The 19474-nt window shown below is 48.2% G+C and overlaps 1 protein-coding gene across 8 annotated transcripts in view; it reads right to left on the reverse strand.

Moving 5' to 3' along the window:
* GALNT10 (polypeptide N-acetylgalactosaminyltransferase 10) overlaps positions 1-19474 on the reverse strand; it is a 311914-nt gene that overhangs the window by 44334 nt on the left and 248106 nt on the right. For all 8 annotated transcript variants that reach the window (XM_049707809.1, XM_033407949.2, XM_033407948.2 and 5 more), the window contains 2 exons: positions 6820-7005; positions 2447-2630 (listed from right to left, as the gene is read on the reverse strand). In XM_049707809.1, the coding sequence (XP_049563766.1) occupies positions 2447-2630; positions 6820-7005 (370 nt within the window). The remainder of the gene's footprint in view (positions 1-2446; positions 2631-6819; positions 7006-19474) is intronic.

Consider the following 19474-nt stretch of genomic DNA (forward strand, 5'->3'; position numbering starts at 1 on the left):
CTAGAAATTCCATTTTCTGGAGCAGCCTGCCTAACCTCAGCCTCTACTACGTGTCACCCTTGGGCAAGTGTCGTTTCTTCTCGGAACCACAGGATCCCCACCAGTCAAGTGGAGAGAGTCCCACCAACGCTCAAGGGCATGTTGTGAGAATCGAGCACGGCCATGTCAGCCGGAACTGCTTTGCCATGTCAGGCCAAGTGTTAGTGACTCCTGTTATTAGCATTCTTCTCCCGAGAATTCAGGACAACTGGGGGCTGACTCTGGGCCATACTGGGGTAGGACCTGGCTGCACGATGCGGTGTTGGCTAGACCGTATCTGTGGCCTAAGAAGGGCTCTAATAGTAGTGTTTGACCATGTTCAGGATACAGGAGGTCAGGACCACAGCACAAACATCTGGCCTGCTGAGGAAGCACGGGGTATCCACTCACACCCTCCACTCTCAGCTCATGCTACTCTCTTGCCCCGGTCACCTTCCATTTCCTCAAGCAAGCCCACCTCGTCCTACCTCTGAGCCTTCCCTGGGGCTCACAGCATTAGGGGCCCCCCAGAAACCCTGGGTGAACTGCGCCCATGAAGATGGCTGAGCCGCCAACAGCCCCTCTTTCTCAGATGGGGAGGGTGAGGCAGAGCGGCTGGACTTCACTGGGGCTAAGCCGTGGTTAGGCAGGGGTGGTAGACAGAATAATGGCCTCCCAAAGAAGCCAGTGTCCTAATTCCCGGGACCTGTGACTCTGCTGCCTTACACAGCAAAGGGCCTTTGCAAGGGTAACTAAGTGAAGGATCTTGAGATGGGGAGATTATCCTGGGTTACCTGGATAGGTCCAATGTAATCACAAAGGTCCTTATAAGTGAAGAAAGAAGCAGGGGGGTCAGAGTCAGAGAAGGAGACATGATGATGGAAGCAAGAGACTGGGAGAGGGAAGGGGGAGGGAGGTGCAGGGGGAGACAAGGAGAGGGAGGAGGGGAAGACTGGAAGATGTTACGTTGCTGGCTTTGAAGATGGAGGGAGCCATGAGGCAAAGAATGTGAGCAGCCTCTAGAAGCTGGATAAGGCAAGGAAATGGATCCCTTCCTGGGGCACCGGGAGGAAACGCAGCACTGCCAACACTAAATCAGTCAGACCCTTTCAGACTTCTGACCTCCAGAACTTTAAGAGAATAAAGCTGTGTCGTTTTATTTTATTTATTGGCTGCGCCACGTGGCATCTTAGTTCCCCGCCCAGGGATTGAGCCCGCGCCCCCTGTGGAAGCGCGCAGCTCCAACCCCTGGACCACCAGGGAAGTCCCTGTGTTGTTTTGTTTTGGTTTTTTTTTTTGCGGTACACGAGCCTCTCACTGTTGTGGCCTCTCCCGTTGCGGAGCACAGGCTCCGGACGCGCAGGCTCAGCGGCCCAGCCGCTCCGCGGCACGAACCCGTGTCCCCTGCATCGGCAGGCAGACTCTCAACCACTGCGCCACCAGGGAAGCCCCCCTGTGTTGTTTTAATAAGCCAGTAAGCTTGTGGTAATTTATTACTGCAGCGACAATTAGGAAACTAATCAGGAAACCAATACAGCTGGAGAGGCTGGACTCTGGCTTTGTACCCAGAGGTCTTTCCACACCTCTGGCAGGAGAGCTGGAGTGGCTCACGTGACAGCTGCAGGGATGGCGAGCCCACTGTGGGAGGAAAGACCCTTCTGGAGCTTGGGGTACCAGAGGGGCACTGGGCTCTGTTTCTGGCTTAGCCACTAGCCCACTGTGTCCCCAGGGAAGCCCCTCCCTGTCCTGGAGCCCGAGTCTCCTTATCTGCAAGGGGCTGGAGTCCGTTACCTGTAGGCTCCCGCTAGCTCTTCCATTCCAGGATGCTACAGGTCCGGTCCACACACCCGCACCCCACACTTCCACCGTGGGACAAGCTATTTCCCTGCTACTTCCAAGAGGGTGTAACTGATGGATGGGAAAGTCGGCTCCAGAGGCAGACAGGCCCGCAAGGCACTGAGCCTTTGCCGCTTCACAGCTGTGTGACCTGGACAGGCTGCTTAACCTCTTGGAGGCTTGGTGTCCCCATTTGGAAAACATGGATCATAATTTTTACTACATATGCTGTTGGAGGTTAAATAAGATCACTGTGTAGTGTGCTCGGAACTGCGCCTGGCACTTGGAAAGTATGCAATAAATGGTGGTGACAATGACAACGACAATGATGATGATGATGATTACAACTGGGTGCTAGGCTTGCCACCCCGGGCTGGCAGTCCTCGGGGTGGGCAAGGAAGAGGTGATCAGCTTGGTGGTCTGTGAGCCAAGGCTCTGTGACGAGCTGGGAGGGACTGTGCTTCTGTTGGGGACGTCTGCCCTGGCTCCCCTGCACTGGACTTTTGGGGGAGGTGGCGATCCTGAGTTGTGTGTGTTGGGGAGGGCTCCCTGGGCTCAGCCACTGGGACCGGGCTGGGTCACTTGTACTTACTCAAATGGGTCGCTGGGGTCAGCTTTCTGCAGTTCTGGAGGGATCGGGATCCGCTTGTAGTACATCTCCCAGTCAAAGGCGCCCCGCATGGCATCCCCCGCCTGCGTCTCATACCGGAAGTCGTCGTGGTCAATCACATCGATCATTGGGCACACAATGGTCTTGCGGTTCCGAGCAATGCGGTCTGAAGGAGCCAAGAGATGCCCATTAAGGAGGCCGGATGGGAGAGCAGCTACATGCATGACCCTGCTCTGCAACTTATTCACATTTCTAACATGTTTCCTGGGTGATTTCTCTGAACACTCGAGTTTGAGAATCCGTGAGGAAGAAAGTGCACAAGCTTAAAGCAAGATGGACCAGGGCTCCCAGCCCATCCTGCCGTCCACGAGAGGGCCCTGGGCCAGCTACATGAATGACATCTCAGCCTCAGCATTCTCCTCTGTGAAACGGGGAGAAGAGGGTCTGGTTGCAGGAGTACTGGATACAGTAATGCTTGAAGGTGTTGAGCACAGGTGTCTGTCATGCTCAGCATTGCTATGGAAAGAGATTAACTTCCTTCTGGGAGGGTCCCTGTTCTGGCCCTCCCCATTCCGAGTCCTGAACTTGACCTGTGGCTCAGCAGCCAGCACTCCAGCACTTGCCCCTCATGGCAGACTGCCTGTCCCTGAAGCTCCCCAACACCTCGTAGCTGCCATCAGAGAACAAATGGTCCTTGCAAGAGAGTCCAGCTCACGTTTTCCAACCGTCAGAACTACTGAAGAGGGATCGGACTATCCCATGAGCTCCTCAGGACTGGAGGTGTGCAAGCAGGGCCTGGTGGACCTCTGCCCTGCAGGAATGCTGCAGGCAAGGTGACTCAAGACAGCAAATGGGGGTCTTAACCTAGATGGCTCTATGTCCCTTTCAAGCCAGGGAGAAGCTGATTGTATAAAATTCACTCTCTGCCCTTCAGTGCGCTTCCTGACAAGAAGCCCTGACTACAGCCAGGAGGTGCCACTGACTGGGGCAGATGATCTGCCATGAGGGGCAAGTGGGCTGTGCTTGGGCCAGGAGTCAAGTCCAAGTCTTGGAATGGGGAGCCTGGTAGGGCCAGGGTAGGCTGGCAGCTGCCTAGCGCCCAGGCTTCATCAAGCTATAGCAGATTTTTCTTCCAGGAGAGAAAGCAAAGTTTTGCCTTTTGCTAAACTGCAAGACACGATCCATAGGTGGGTCATGAAACTGTGTGTGTGTGTTTGTAGTGAAGCAAAAAAGAATGTCAGGGTGCATTCTAGGTGATGAGGGAAGGTAGTTTTGGGAAATATTTCAGTCATACTGCATCAGTGTGTACATTTGTGTACTGGATTGACATGTCTAATGTATTTCTGTGGCATATGGTCAAAAAACTGAGAAATGGTGCTTTTGATGCTGTGTCCCCGAGTGTAGATCTGGGGCCACCAGTGCCAGAAGCACCGAGGGTGTGTTAAAAAAAAACCCCCTAGGGCTTGGGGTGGAGCCTGGATCTGCCTTGTGGACATGTTCCCTAGGGATTAAGGAAGAAGAATCTTCCCAGGGAAAGATCTAGAAAAGGGCCACTCTTCCTGATAATTCATGGCCACATGAGGGATTTCCCTTCCAGAGAGGGTGTGTGCTGAGGACACAGTGCTCTGCTGGATGCTGGCTGATTGGGGGAGGTGTAAGGTCAAGGCGGTGGCATCAGAGGTAGCATTCCACGGTGCTGTACTCACTTGAAGACACAATGTCCAGGTGCAAACCCTGGTTTTGTCATCTATGAACAGTATAACCTTGGAAAAGGTTATCTGATGTCTCTGAACCTCTGTTTCCTGGCCAACAAAATGGAGGAAGACAGCACCTATTTCCTGGGATCTCTGTGAAGGCCAAGTGGGACGATGGGGCCAAGATGCTTAGCCTAGCCTCGAGCACGTGACGAGCCCCCTGCTGACATTCTTTGCACCCAGGATCGCTGGAAGTAGCTCAGAAGCAGGAGCTGGAAGGGGGAGTATCCCCCTCATTCTCTCTGCCCTTCAGTTTTCTCATTTGCAATATGTGGATAATAAGGCCTGCCCTGTCCGCTTTACCAGTCACATTCAAATGTGGGCTGTGATCAAAAAAAGATAAGGGACTAGCAGAGGCATGATGATGACGACGACAATGATGATGATAATGATGATGACAGTGATGATGGTGGTGATAGAGATGAAGAAAATGATGAACAACAGTGGCTTTCCTTTCAGGGGAGCTGAATCCCTTTCAGGCTCAGAAATGCCTACTCTCCAAAGAAGGCAGAGTGAACTGTGCATGTTCATGGTTTCAGAGACAAAAGCTGTGATGGGCTCGGTCAGCTGTTCATATTAGCAGGGATAGACTTTTACATCTACACCAGTGGTTCACATTTCTATTGGAAAAAGGGAAAAAGAAGAGGAAGAATGTTTCTTCCATGTATGGTTGCAGATTATGAAAATTACCCTCATATATTTCCATAGAAACAGAGTTAAGGCTGTTAACACAAGGCTTAAGGCTTGTTAACCGCAAGCTCAGCTTCGTGTTCTACCACTTCAGTCTCTTTATGAGTCACTGAATGACCCCCCCCAAACGCAATGTTCCTTCAGGACTATAAATTAGATGATTTATTATTTTTTTAAATTAAAAACAAATATTTTATTTATTTGGCTGCATTGGGTCTTAGTTGCGGCACGCAGGATCTTTCCTTGCAGCGTGCAGGATCTTTCGTCATGGTGTGTGGGCTTCTCTAGTTGCAGCACATGGGTTCAGTAGTTGTGGCATGTGGGCTCTCTAGTTGTGACATGTGGGCTTAGTCGCCCCATGGCAGGAGGGATCCTAGTTCCTGAACCAGGGATCAAACCCTCGTCCCCTGCATTGGAAGGTGGATTCTTAACCACTGGACCACCAGGGAAGTCCCAATTAGGTGATTTACAGTGAAGCCTTTTCTCTTTTTTGTTCTCTTTCAGTCATGAGAGGCAGATGCAGATCTCTTGGTTTAATTAGGTAAACAGTTTACCAGAAGATCTGGGTTATATCCTTTTCCTAACCCAGTGGGATCCTGGACCCTTGGGGTCAGAAGCATATCATCTGATATTAATTAGAGTTTCATGCTGATCTGTGTTAGGAAACAAACTTGCTGGGTTACCCCATTAAACCGTGTGGGTTTTGCTTTCTGTCCTCACTTCTGAATGGGGGCCTAACCAGTGCTCCCCGAAGTATAGTCCCTGAACCAGCAGCACTGGCACCACCCGGAGGCTGTTAGGAATGCAGCTTCTAAGGCCCCGCCCCAGACCTCCTGAACCAACCACTGTGGAGCAGGGCTCAGCACTCTGTGTGTTAACAAGTCCTCTAGGTGATTCTGATACACACTCAAGTTTGCCCTAAACTCGAGTCCTCTTTGCTCCCTATGCTTTCTGTTACGGAGAGCATACCCATCCATTTTTGAGGCGTTCACTTTTCTCTCTGGATTGACAGATCTTCCCCAATCTGCCTCCATCTCTGTCCCTCACCTGACTCCCAGCCCCAGTAGGACATTTCCTCTTCAGCGTCTACCTGTCAGCGGCAGCTCAATGCCTTCCTCAAAGCTCAGAGCCTAGGGATTCAGACCTGGTTCTTCAACCCGCCCCGAGGCACCTCAGTGCCCAGCAGCCAGGCCTCGTGTCTCCCTTCTGTCCACAAGCCTATGTGGATGACTCCTAGATCACGCCGCCCTCTGTCTGGAGCCCTTATCTGAGAGCTGTCAGAAACTCTCCAAAGAGGAAATGAATTTAGGGAGGCAGTGTGGAATCCTGAAAGAAGATATACTTTGGAACCAGAGAGATGGTGACTTTGACACTTATTGCCCAAGGGATCAAGTGAGTCACTCAAAATCTCTGAACTTCAGTCTCTTCTATTATAAAAAGGGGAGACTTTCGACCTGGCATGGTTTTGTGAGGGCTGAAGATAAAGCTTACAGCGTCCCCTGCTCACAGCAGCAGTGCAGTGAATGATAATTGTTCTAAGTTGGTATGATGGTGTTCCCTACAATTTGGCTCTTAGCAGTAGGCAGCCTTGGCTTGCTTTCCAATAACACCTGAAGTAACCTGCGAGAAGCAATCATGTCACTAGACACTAATGTGCTTTATGACTTTGGGCAAGTCACTTCCCCTCTCCAAGTCTCAGCTTCCTCCTCTGTAAAGTGAAGGGACAGAACTTTTAAGGTTGCTCTGAGCACTCCTGAGGGCCTGACACCCTCATGGCACCTGGCATTGTGCTGGGTGCATCTCAAGCAGGCAAGGGAAGCCTTGTAGCATAGATGACTCCCTGCAGAAAGCAGGACTGGAGGCCAGTGGCTCACTCCAGGCCGCCTACCTCACCTTGCAAGCCTCCCTTACCAAGCAAGGGGGGGAGCCAGTTGACATTGGCTTCACAATGTGAGTCCAAGAATGTGATGACATCCCCAGTTGCTGCTGAGGCCCCCAGCATCCGGGTCCTTATCAGCCCTTCCCGTTTCTTGGTTCGGAGAATCCTCACGCTGGGGAAAAGGGCCATGTAGTCTTCAAGTGGCTTCTTCAGGTGCTCTGTGAGGGAGAGAGAAGAGGACAGATGGATAGATGGGTGAGTAATCATCCTTGTGACCCCTTCCTTACATGTGCACTGCCCTTTACAGTTTAGATAGAGCTTTCCAGTGCACTGTCTCATTGGACCTTTCAGATAGGGTCAAGAAGGGCAGGAATAACCGCCTGTGTGTTGCAAAGGGGGAAACTGAAGTTTAAAGAGGTCCAGTGTTAGTGCCAGACCTGGAACACAGAGAGACCTTCTGTACGAGGGCGTTAGCAGCTGTGGACCCATTCCCTCATTTTCTAGCAACAGTACTCTGATTTTCTTTGGGAAACTGCCCCTCCCCTTCTCAGTCCTTCAGACTTGTGGGCTTGACTGCATCTCCAAGCAGGAGGAGCATGTGGCTTGGGCCTGACCAATCAGGGCATTCCATTTCCTTGGCCACAGTGATTGGTTCAGGGATGGACATGTGGCCTAAATTGGTCCAAACAATGAATCCTGAGAATTCTTTTTCAGAACTATTGAAAAATGAGGCCCTTTTTTCTTACTAGAGTTGCTAGGTTGGTTGGCCCTAAGTCTGGAGTTGCTTGTGACATCTTTAGCAAAATAAGGTGATGAGAGGTGGTGGGAAGATCTGCTGAGACTGAAGTCAACATGTAAAAAGAGAGTGAAAAGATGGAGACAGACATTATCCTGATAACATTTTGATTCTCCAGATCCCCCTGTGCCTGAAGCAGAGGGACTCGCAGACGTTCTTATTACACATAACAACCAATTCCTCTTTTTGCTTATTCTAATGTAGGCTGGCTTCTGGCCCATGCCTGGAAAAGCTGTTATAAATAAATCTCAAAGACAGTCTCTTTCTACTAAAAGTGCCAGCCTTAACGTTAGTGTCTCTTGATTTTAATCAGGGTTACGGCCCTTTATGAAAACTCTAGTATGGCTACAAAAAAACCCTATAGTTTATATCCTACTTAATGGTGAAATATTGAATGTTTTTCTCCTAAGAGCAGGAGAAAGGCTGTCCACTTTCTCTCCACTTTAGTACTGTTCTAGAATTCCTAGCCAGTGCAACTGGTAAGACAAGGAAATAAAAGGCATAAAGATTGGAAAGAAAAAGGTAGCGGTATTTTTTTTTTTTTTTTTTGCTGTACACGGGCCTCGCACTGTTGTGGCCTCTCCCGCTGCGGAGCACAGGCTCCGGACGCGCAGGCTCAGCGGCCATGGCTCACGGGCCCAGCCGCTCCGCGGCATGTGGGATCTTCCCGGACCGGGGCACAAACCCGTGTCCCCTGCATCGGCAGGCGGACTTTCAACCACTGGGCCACCCCCTGTAGCAGCATTTTTAATTGTAGATGACATGATTGTTTACACAGAAAATCTTAACAAATCTACAAAGAAACTAGAACAGGAAAACTTTGCAAGATTTCAGGATACAGATCAGCATTTAAAAATCAACTGTATTTCTATAGACAAGCAAATAAGAAAGCTATTTGAAAATGCAATTAAAATGGTAAAAATACCATTTACAATTTAACAAAGTGAGTACAAAATGTATACTGAAAACTACAAAACACTGTTGAAAGAAATGAACAACCAAAATAAACGGTAAGATAGTCCATGTTCATGGATCAGATGACTTAATGTTGTTAAGATGGCAATACCTCCTACATTGATATACAGATTCAATGTGATCAAAAAATCACAGATGGCTTCTTTGCAGAAATTGACAATTGACAAGCTGATCCTCAACTTTATGGAAATGCAAAGGATCAAGGAATCCAGGACAGCTAAAAAATGCTTTTCTGTTTTTGCTTCTCTCTGAAATATTTGGGTTCTTTTACTTAATTAATTTATTTATGGCTGCATTGGGTCTTTGTTGCTGCGCGGGGGCTTTCTCTAGTTGCAGCGAGTGGGGGCCGCTTTTCATGTGGTGCTCGGGCTTCTCGCTGCGGTGGCTTCTCTTGTTGCAGAGCACAGGCTCTAGGCGCACAGGCTTCAGTAGTTGTGGCACATGGGCTTAGTTGCTCAGAGGCATGTGGGATCTTCCCGGACTGGGGATCGAACCCGTGTCCCTGCACTGGCAGGCAGATTCTTAACCACTGTGCCACCAGGGAAGTTCCTAAAAACTGTTTTGATTACTTATACATGAACGTTCATAGGAACAGTATTCACAATAGCCAAATGGTGAGAATAACCCAAATTTCCATCACCTCATACATAGATAAACAAAGATGGAATATATCCATACAACGGGATATTACTCAGCCAAAAAAGAAATGAAGTACTGATACATGCCACAATGTGGATGAACCTAGAAATCATCATATTAAGTAAAGGAGGCCAGACACAAAAGGTCACATATTATATCATGCCATGTGTATGAAATTCCAGAGCAGGTAAATCCAGAGACAGAAAGCAGATCAGCGATTACCATGAACTGGGGTGGAGGGGAATAGGGAGTGAGTACTTAATAAGTACGGGGTTTCCTTTTGGGGTGGTATAAATATTTTGAAACTAGATAGAGGTGATGGTTGCACAACGTTATGAATGTACTAAATGCCAATGAATCGTACACTTTAACATCGTATCGTATATTTTAACATGGTTAACTTTATGTTATGTGAGTTTTACCTCAATTTAAAAAAATGGGTAAAGGACATGAATAGGCACTTCTTGAAAGAAGATATACGAATGGCCAATAAACCCATGAAAAGATGCCCAACATCATTAGTCACCAGGGAAATATAAATCAAAATCATAATGAGATACTACTTCACATTCACTAGGATGGCTATAATGAAAAAGTAAGATAATAAGTGTTGACAAGGATGTGGAGAAATAAGAATTCTCATACACTGTTGGTGGGAATGTAAAATGGTGCAGCCACTTTGGAAAACAGTCTGGCAGTTCCATAAATAGTTGAACACAGTTACCATACAATCCAGCAATTCTACTCCTAGGTGTATATCCAAGAGAAATGAAAATATACGTCCACGTGAAAACATGTACACTCATGTTCATAGCAGCAATTTTCATAATATCCCCAAATTGAAAATCAAATCATCCAAATACACATCAACAGATGAATGGATAAATAAAATGCAGTGTATCCATACAGTGGAAATACTATTCAGCAATGAAAAAGAATGAGCTTTTGCAATAATATGAACGAGCCTGCTGGGTTAAAGGAGTCAGACAGTTCTGCTCTGAATTCACTCCATCAGGAGTTAGAGCTGGAAGGGCCCTCCTAATTCAGGGGCTGTGGCTGAATCACCTGGTGAGCTGGCTGCAGATACAGCTGCTTGGGCATCCTCTCAGGCGACTGTGATTTGGTAAATTGAAGGAAGCATCAGCATCTTTGGTTTTACTTGACCCACAGGTAATTCTGATGTACAGCTAGGCCTGGAAAGCACTGGAGTAGTTCAGTCTCTTCATTTTATAGACAGAAAGCTCAAGTCCAGAGAAGGGAAGGTGCAACAATTAACAGTAGAGCCAGGGCCCCTTGACTGCTGGATCCAGAACCCACTGAACCTTTTATTTTTCTAACCCGTATGGAAATGAACCATTTTCACTGGTAAGGCAGATTATGACTTGCAAAGGAGCTTCACATATTTTATCTCCCTTGATTCATAAAATCATACTCTGCATTACAGTTCTCCCCATTTGACAGATGAGAAAACTGATGCTCAAAGAAGCTAAGAAACTTGCCCAAGGTCATACAGCCAGTAAGTTGCTGGGTTCTCTGTAGAAACATGAGGCTTTCCCCTCTCTAGCTGTGTTTTCCCTCTCTCTCATAATCATACACTACTGGCACGATTTTTGCCACTTCTGCCTACCTCACTACAATTTACTTAAGATTTTCTTTTTTAAATCAACTCACTTAAAAAATATATTTATTTATTTATTTTGGCTGCACTGGGTCTTAGTTGTGGCATGAGGGATCTTTAGTTGTGGCATGTGGACTCTTAGTTGCAGCATGCATGTAGGATCTAGTTCCCCAACCTGGGATTGAACTGGGCCCCCTGCATTGGAGTGCGGAGTCTTACCCACTGGACCACCAGGCAAGTCCCAGCTCACTTTTTTTCAATTAAAAATTTATTTTAAAAGGAAGCGTTAAAAACTATAAATGGAAAATCGGTACCATTTGTGATAAAGAGCTAATAAATGAAAAAACCCAAACAAATAAGAATAAAGCGACGTTACTAGATTTTAGCCAGATCTTCCTGCCTCCCTCTTTGTCAAGAAGGGAGATATGGGCAACCAGCCGAGACTTTCCATCTGAGGTAATCAGAGGAGATGAAAGAGAGCTGAAAAGAGGAAGCATTCTCTCCCCATGAGTCAATGTTACTTAATGCAAAGTCTCTGGGCCACCTGAGATCATCTTAGGTACCGCTTAATCACTTTTGTGCTGGTGCACTTGGGGAAGCACTGCTCCAGACACTTGATTTAAAGTCTCCAGAAACTTAAAGAGTGGAGATGAGGTGTGTTTTGTGTTGTGTTGGCTGGCACCTTGCAAGTCGGAGCAATTAAAAGATATACAGAGGAAAGATTAACTCCATATACAACCTGAGGCTGGAAGGCTGAAAAATACTCCAGGTCGCCTCTTGCTTGCTTGCAAAGATTAATACGGCTTCTCCGGCCCTTTCCCACTTCTCTTTGGAACAGTGGCTCTGTAGAGAGCAGAAATTAATTTGCCCTAATTGAAGGACTAAATCTTTCCAAAATAGACTTTCTTGGGCAGTGAGACAAGACAGCAAGAGGCAAGATCACGCTCCAGATAGGCTGCTGTTCGGGCAGGAACACTATCTTTAAAGAAAAGAAAAAAAAATCCGCAGTCATTGTCTTGTGACCAGCGCTTCTTCTTGGCTGGGTTCAACTGGTAGGTCATTAACACGAGGATGAGATAATCTCCTATAGCACACCACTACTCCCAACAGAGGGAGATATATGCTCCTGTCCGGCTCTAATCATTGAGGGCCCTGCTCGGGCAGAGCCCCATCGCTAAATCACCCCAAACGCAGATGGCCGCAGTCATTACAGATGGACCAATTAAGGCCTTTTGACAGCCTGTGGCAAAGTCGGCGCAATTATTTAGGGGCAATTATGCTCCTCCTATCCTTATTAGAAAGAACATTTACACAAAATCAAGACTGTTGCCTTATTTTACCACGCTGTCTTCTCGGATGAGGACAGTCCGTAAAGTCATAGAGTTTTAGAGCTGGAAGGGGCTTTCGATGAAGGTGATGACGGTTCTGATCATGACAATGACAGGGAACAGTTCCTGAGGCCCTGCTCACACACGGAGCTCTCTACTGTATACACATAGTCTCTGTTGCCTACACCACCACTACAAATGGGGTACTATGGCCCCCTTTTATACAAAAAGACACCATGAGGCTCAGAGCGGGTGGTGTCACCTGCCCAAGGAGCACAGTTCATAAACGATGGAGCCAAGGTCTAAAACCCATCCCTGCCTGACTGTAAGACAGCACCAAACCCCATCTCTGCCTCACTTCCGTCAGACCCTCCATTCTACCCAGAGAGGGACGGCTAGGACCAGAAGTTAAATGTCTTGCCCAGAATCATACAGTGAGTCTGTGGCTCGGCGTTTTCCACGCCGGGACTTCCCCCCACCTTCATAAGCCCTAGGGCAGGGATGGCAAACAGGCTTCATGGAAGTGCCTGTGCTCACAGGTGTGTCATGGATAGCTAAAGCAATGTTAAGAAAGACTCTGAGGCTATAACCTGGCTCAGCGTGAAAATGCCAGGGCTGAGAGATGTCTGCCCCGAAGCAGCAGGAAGGCAACTGTCCTAATGCCGCAGACGCATCATTCCCATTGCAGGGGTTGCTCTGACGGCGCAGCAATACAGAATTGCTCTCGCCCTGATTATCCCTAATCTCAAGAGGAGCCAGAGCCATCCAATGGGGGCGGTGAGGTTGATCCTGAAGGGGAGCTCCCATCAGGGTAAGGCTCTACGCAGGTGTTCAAAGAGCACATACCAGAGTGCTCACAGGTGGATTCTGGGTGCCCTGCCCACACGCCTTCAGCATTTTGTTCTCTGCCTGCCTGCCTCCCACCCGTCAGCACCTGCCGCTGCCTGGGGCTCGGCATCCACGTGGTAGACCTCGACTGAGGGCCGCCGTGTGTGTGCACAACCGCCCCGGCTCCCTCGCCCCTCAGGCGGGATAACCCCGAGCACGTGCTCTGTGCTGGCTCCCCGTGGGGTCACCGTGGCTGCCTGCCGTGGTGCCCGGCATAGGCACCCTTCCTGGGTGTCTCCCCTTCCTCTTCTCACTTCCCCACTCTCTTGCTTCTGTTTCCTGAAATCTCCTCTCAGACTAACTCCTTGCACTCAAATCCTGTCTCAGGATCTGCTTCAGGAAACCCAGACCAAGACAGTGTCCGAGTGGCAGTCATGGGTTAGAGGATCTGCAAGGCTGAGGGTGTGATCCCTTGAAGGTGATGACTTTGGATCAGCAACACGATGATGTTTGGAACCGTTATTTCTGTAAATAATGGTCACCATGTGTTTAGCACGCTCCCTCCCAGGCATGAATCTAAGCGCCCAACATGCATTTATGCATCGCATCTTCCCAAACACTCCACAAGGCAGGTTGGTATCCCTTTTTTACTAATGAGGAAACTGGGGCACTGAGAGGATTAATAGCTTTGCCCAGGTCTACACAGTAAGTGGCAGGTCTTGGATTTAAACTCAGGCAATCTGGCTCCAGAGTCTGTAGGCTTCTTTGTTAAACTTCTTTAAAAAAAATTAAGAATCATTTCACACATATTTTTTAAAAAGTAGAATAGAATAACGAAGCCCCAAGGATCCATCACTCAGCTTTGGGAACTGTCACTGCTGGTCTCTCCCGTTTCATCCCCGCCCCTGCCCACTGGATGGTATTGGCGCTGATGGACTTTGTGCCTGTAACCATCGTGCCATTAGAGGGGAGAAGCCTGGGGGGTTAACATGGAAGGATATTACAGCTTCCTCTGGACTAGCTGTCCCTCTCCTAGGAACACGCCCAGTGAGTTATCCCAATGTTGGGCACCCAGTATCTTCTCAGGAAATTCTTGCTGATTATCTCATTGGACTCCCCGCAATCACCAATTCTGGGCAGGTATCATCAGTTCTGGTGTTACTGGAGAGGAAACTGAGGCTCAGGAAAGGGAAGGCCTTGCCCTAAGTCTCTCAGCTACTGAGGTATGAGTGAGGACCAGAACCCAACGCCTGTGCTTCCTTGGTCCTCCTTGTATATCCCACCTGAAAATGCACATACTTCCCCGGGAACTGCAGCCTCCCTGGTTCCTGTGTTTAATGGAGCCTTTCCCTCCTGTCTGCTCTGAAGGGCACTTAGGACTCGGAGGATGGTTCTCCCTGGTGGGCTGTGCACCAGGAGTTGCACTCAGAGGAGTTGCTGAGAGTTGAACTGTGTCCTCCCCAAAAGGTATGCTGAAGTCCTAGTACCTAGGAATGTGGTCTTACTTGGAAATAGCATCTTTACAGCTGTAATCAAGTTGAGATGAGGTCATACTGATTTAGGGTGGGCCCTAATCCAATGGCTGGTATTCTTTATAAGAAGAAGAAATTTGGACGCACAAGGAGAAGCCACTGACCACAGAGGCAGAGACTGGAGTGATGCTTCTACACGCCAAGAAACACCAAGCATTGCTAGGGAGAGGCGAGGAGGGATCCTTTCCTAGAACCTGCAGAGAGAGCATGGCCCTGCCGACACCCTGACCTCAGACTTCTAGGCTCCAGGACTGTGAGGGATTAAACTTCTGTTGTTTTAATCCATTGGTTTGTGGTGCCTCGTTGCAGCAGCCTGAGGACACTGAGACAGAAGAGAGGTTCTCATACACTGGCATTGAAACAGTGACACAGCAAGAACATGGCCCCGGTTCTGGCCACTGCTGTCTCTTGTCTGGACCACTGTGGTCTGTGGCCAACCAAAAGAGCCATGACTGCTGTCCCCGCATCCACTCTGTCTCTCTTCAGTCTGCACGCAGCAGTCCAGGGGTCCTCTTGGAAGAGAAGAGGACTGCACCGTGGCACCCTTCCAATCTCTTGCTTAAAACCTTTCCACAGTTTCCGTGGCTCTCGGAAGAAGGTCCAAAATCCTCCCCAAGGATGACAAGCTGTGTATAGTGGGTCCTGCCCCCTCTTCAGCCTCATCTTGCCCTTCCCTTCCTTCCTGCCCACTCCATGTCATCTTCTTTCAGGCGTCCAAAGGCCCCATGACGACCCACCCCTTCTGCCTCAGCGTCTGTATCCAAGCCGGCCCTTCTATCTGGACTGCTGAGGTTTAAGCCTCTTCACGTATCCCCCCAGTTAACTCCTGCTCAGCCTTCAGATCTTGGTTCACACCTCCGACTCCTCACTAAAGCCTTTCCTGACCTCCCAGACCACAGCAGGTCCCTAGGGCAGATGGCCACAGAAGCCCTGGACCTTGCCCTTCATGCCGCTCAGCTTGGATCACGGTTCCATACCCATGAACTGACTCAGTTTGCTTCCCTCCACTCTAGGCTGTAGGAGGGAGAGCTCTGTAACTGCTCTGCTTGCCAGTGTAGCCTTCGTGCCTAGTGGGGGGCCAGAGGCGTCTGCAGATCCCCGCTGAATCCACGCGCCTTCCTCCTCCATCGTTTCATTTGATTTGATGTGATGTGATTTCCCTGTGAAGGAAGCAGGTCACGGCTCATCATCCTCACTGCAAGATGAGGGAAGTCAAGTTCAGAAGACGTTTCTGGTCCAAGGTTACACAGCCAGCCAGGTAAGTGGTGAAGACAGGACTCAAATCCAGTTCAGTCTGTTCAAGAATCTCTGCTCTACTGCTGTGTGTAATCAAATTAATTCCCAAGTAGAGTCCAGAGTCTGAGCCTTGCACAGACTCCTGCTGAGGGGCACCAAAAATAAAGGAGCTCTGTGTGTCGCCAGAGCTGGCAGGACACCAAGCATATGGGAGAGGGCCCCGTGGATGGGACCCCAAGGGAAGAGGAGGAGGGGGAAGGAGAGGGGAAGGAGAGAGAGGGGGAAGAAGGGGAGGGGGGAAGTAAGGAACAAGTCACAAACCAGACCAATCCCTGTTGGTTCTCTGGCCTCGGGGGTGTTGTCAATGGTGCAGAGGTCGCAGCGGGAAAGGCTGGCTTCTGCACGCCTGTGCTGGCTTCTGGGACTTCTAGGTGTTCTGGGTCTTGTCACGTCTCAGCTCCGCTGGGCTTCTGGCTATTAAAGTGTCATAGCTCATCTGTTTCCAGGATTGATTTATTCACTTGTAAGTCTTAGCCACTGTATTCTAAGGCACTGCCAATCCATTTGGAGGCGGGCAGGGTTCACAACAGCAGGGAAAACCCTTTGTCCTATTTTGATACTCAGGTGCTTCTAGCCAAAGGACAGTTGTTAACATAAGGTAGACCCTCTTCTCTTTATCGTCACCGTCAGTGTCATGGTTTCTGCTGGGTGCTTACCGTGTGCCTAGGCCCAGTGTTAAGCACTGTTACCTACACACATTGTCTCGTTTCATTCTTACAACAACTCTCTAAGGCAGGCAGTGTGAACTATCTTAGACAAGGGGAAACTGAGGCCTAGAAAAGTTCTATGCCAATCTATGTTCAGACGGCTAGGAGGTAACAGCCAGGACTCAGACCAGGTGTTTCTGATGCCAAAGCGGGCATTATTAACCATGAAACTACACCACCCCTCGAAGTCCCTGGTCTCTCCATTCTGCCAGGTGGGTACCAGTTTCCAATCCCACAACCTCAACTCTATCTCCTACCCCTTGGGGTGTCCAGGGCTTTCACTTGCTTGGAAAACTTGCAGACAGGTAAATATAAATAGCAGGAAAATTTAAAAGAGAGGTCAGGAAGGAAAGCTATGTTTGCACCAGGATGGGTTTTTGGCAGGGGAAACGTACAGGCATTTAGGCATCATTTATTGTTTGGGAAAGGAAAGCAGACGAGCCCTTCAGGAGAGACATCCTTTTTCTGGCCCAGAGTCCCAGGAGGAAAGGGGCCTCTGAATTCAGCTAGAAGGCCGTTTACATTCTCCTTTGACACGGGTCCTCTTATAACACATTCTAAGGCATTAACAGACACTTCTGGTGTGTGTTTTTGAAAAAACAACCATTTCTTTCTTTTTTCCCTTCCCTCTTACCCTCCTCCCCCGCTTCTTGATAATAGCTTTATTGAGATATAATTCACATACCATACAATTTACCCATTTAAAAAGCATACAATTCACTATCAAGGACCCATTTCTTGCACTGGAAAGTAGCGAACCAACCATCCCTTAGTGAAGGTCTTTCTGCCAGGGAGAATTCAGTTCAGTTTAATCAAGAAAACATTTACTGCACTCCTGCTGCGTGTCAGGAACTCTGCCGGGCACATTCCTTTCTGTTGATCTAACAGGATCGTTTTCAAAGTGTGATCCCCAGACCAGTTGCAACAGCATCATCTGGGAACTTATGAGAAATGCCAATTCTTAGGCCTCACTCCAGACCGACCGAATCAGAGGAGTGGGGCTGTCGATCTGGAATTTAATGAGCTCTCCAAGTGATTCTGAAGCGTGTAAACATTTGAGGGACACTGGTCCAACGTAATGCAGACGGTGACCTCAGAGAAATAAACCTAGGCAGTTGTGATCATACAGCTGCCCCCTGCACCTGAGGGTTCTGCACCTGGGGATACAACCAACCACGGATTGAAAATCTTCAGAAAAAAAATCCAGAATGCTCCAAAAAGCAAAACTTGAATTTGCTGTGTTGTGGCAACTAGTTACAATAGCATTACATCGTATTAGATATTATAAGTAATCCAGAGACGATTTAAAGCGTTCGGATGAGCATAGGTTATATGTAAGTACTACGCCATTTTATATAAGGGACTTGAGCATCCAGGGATTTTGGTATCTGTAAGGGCAGGGGGTGGTGGTGATGGTGCTCGAACCAATCTTCCCATGGATACTAAAGGATGACTGTTTTAGGATCTCTAAGTGATTAGAAACAGAATCCCATGTTTCCTGCTAGAATAACAGAAACACTAAAGCTCTCCAAGGAATCGAGAACAATTTCCTGAACCTATAGCAAAACTGCGAAGGGGATGGGTGCCCTCTCATCCTCCTCCTCAGACTCACAGTGGTCCCCACCTGGCCTGGACTCCCCTTCACCTCCCACCAGGACCCTCCTCTCACCTTCAAGTGAGAAAAGACCTGACAAACGAATGCACCTCCTGAGAGGCTCACAGCAAGGCTTCTCAAACCACAGCACTAAGAATCCCTAGGGGAACTGGTTTTCACACCCTTACCTGGGCAGCCTCGGAGATTCTGATTCCCTATGTCAGGGAACAGTGCCTTCAAATCTTTTGACTATGACCCATAAACAGAAGTACATTTTACATCATGAGCTGGTACACATATACATAACTGAAATACAAGGTGTGATGCACCCGGATATGTTTTTTCTATTCTATCCTCTTGTATTTCACTTTTGTTAAAAAGCTGGTCATGACCCCAGAAACTGATTTCATGACATTGCAATGAGTCTACTACACTGTGAAAAACCCTGACCTAGGGCACAGTCTGGAACCTACACCATTAGAAAAAGATGCCCCACTTGACTCTGAGGTCCTTGGCCATGGCCCCTGACCCAAGGCTAGTGCTCTTTGCACAACACTCCATTGTTGTTAATTGTTATTGTTATTGGGCTTCTGAGAATGTACAAAAATGTAGCCAGGGTCCAGTTCTATAAGCAAGATTGTAATTGCACTGCTTACCTTGATAGGTCATTACTAGAATTCCTGTGTGTTCATTTGAGATCTCTGGAACACCACATGGGTAGAGAAAGTCATCACTCCCAAATGGCCACTTTCCTTCTACCAGAAACTTCAGAGAGCATATTTTAGGTGTCTCTCCTTTCACCCTAAGAGCTGCCAGGAAGTTATGTGTATGGGGGCTTTTGCATCTATGGGCCTATTGTCTCAAGCAGCTGGAAAAGATCAAGGATACAGCAGATTTAAGGGAACTGGGCCAAAACCCTTTACCAAAAGCCAACAGAGTGCCAACATCTGGCTGACTCACCTTCTGATTCAGGGGTTTCAACCTTATCCTACTCAATGTCCCTTTATGTGACAGTTGTTCTGTATGGTCCCCTTTAATATCTTAAAATAAAATTCATAAATAATACAAGGTGCTTAACACCCAATTGGGGAAAATTCTATATAATGCCCCAACTGTGATATAAAGAAAACATAACAAAGTAACAAGTTTTTCAATACGTAAATGCTTGGAATTGCTACAAGAAGATAAAGAAGTAGCCAAATACTTGTACTTACAGGTGTCATATACTGAACACATATTGGTTCACCTTACAGACCAGCACAGGTAAGTGGGTTGGCAACTCAGGTACCATGAGCAGCACTGCTGTTGATGTAATTTCCTACAACACTGGATAACTCCTGGTGGCGTGCCAACCCCCCCAAGCAAATCTTCCCT

Source organism: Orcinus orca, chromosome 3 (assembly GCF_937001465.1).
Source record: "Orcinus orca chromosome 3, mOrcOrc1.1, whole genome shotgun sequence".
Taxonomy (NCBI): domain Eukaryota; kingdom Metazoa; phylum Chordata; class Mammalia; order Artiodactyla; family Delphinidae; genus Orcinus; species Orcinus orca.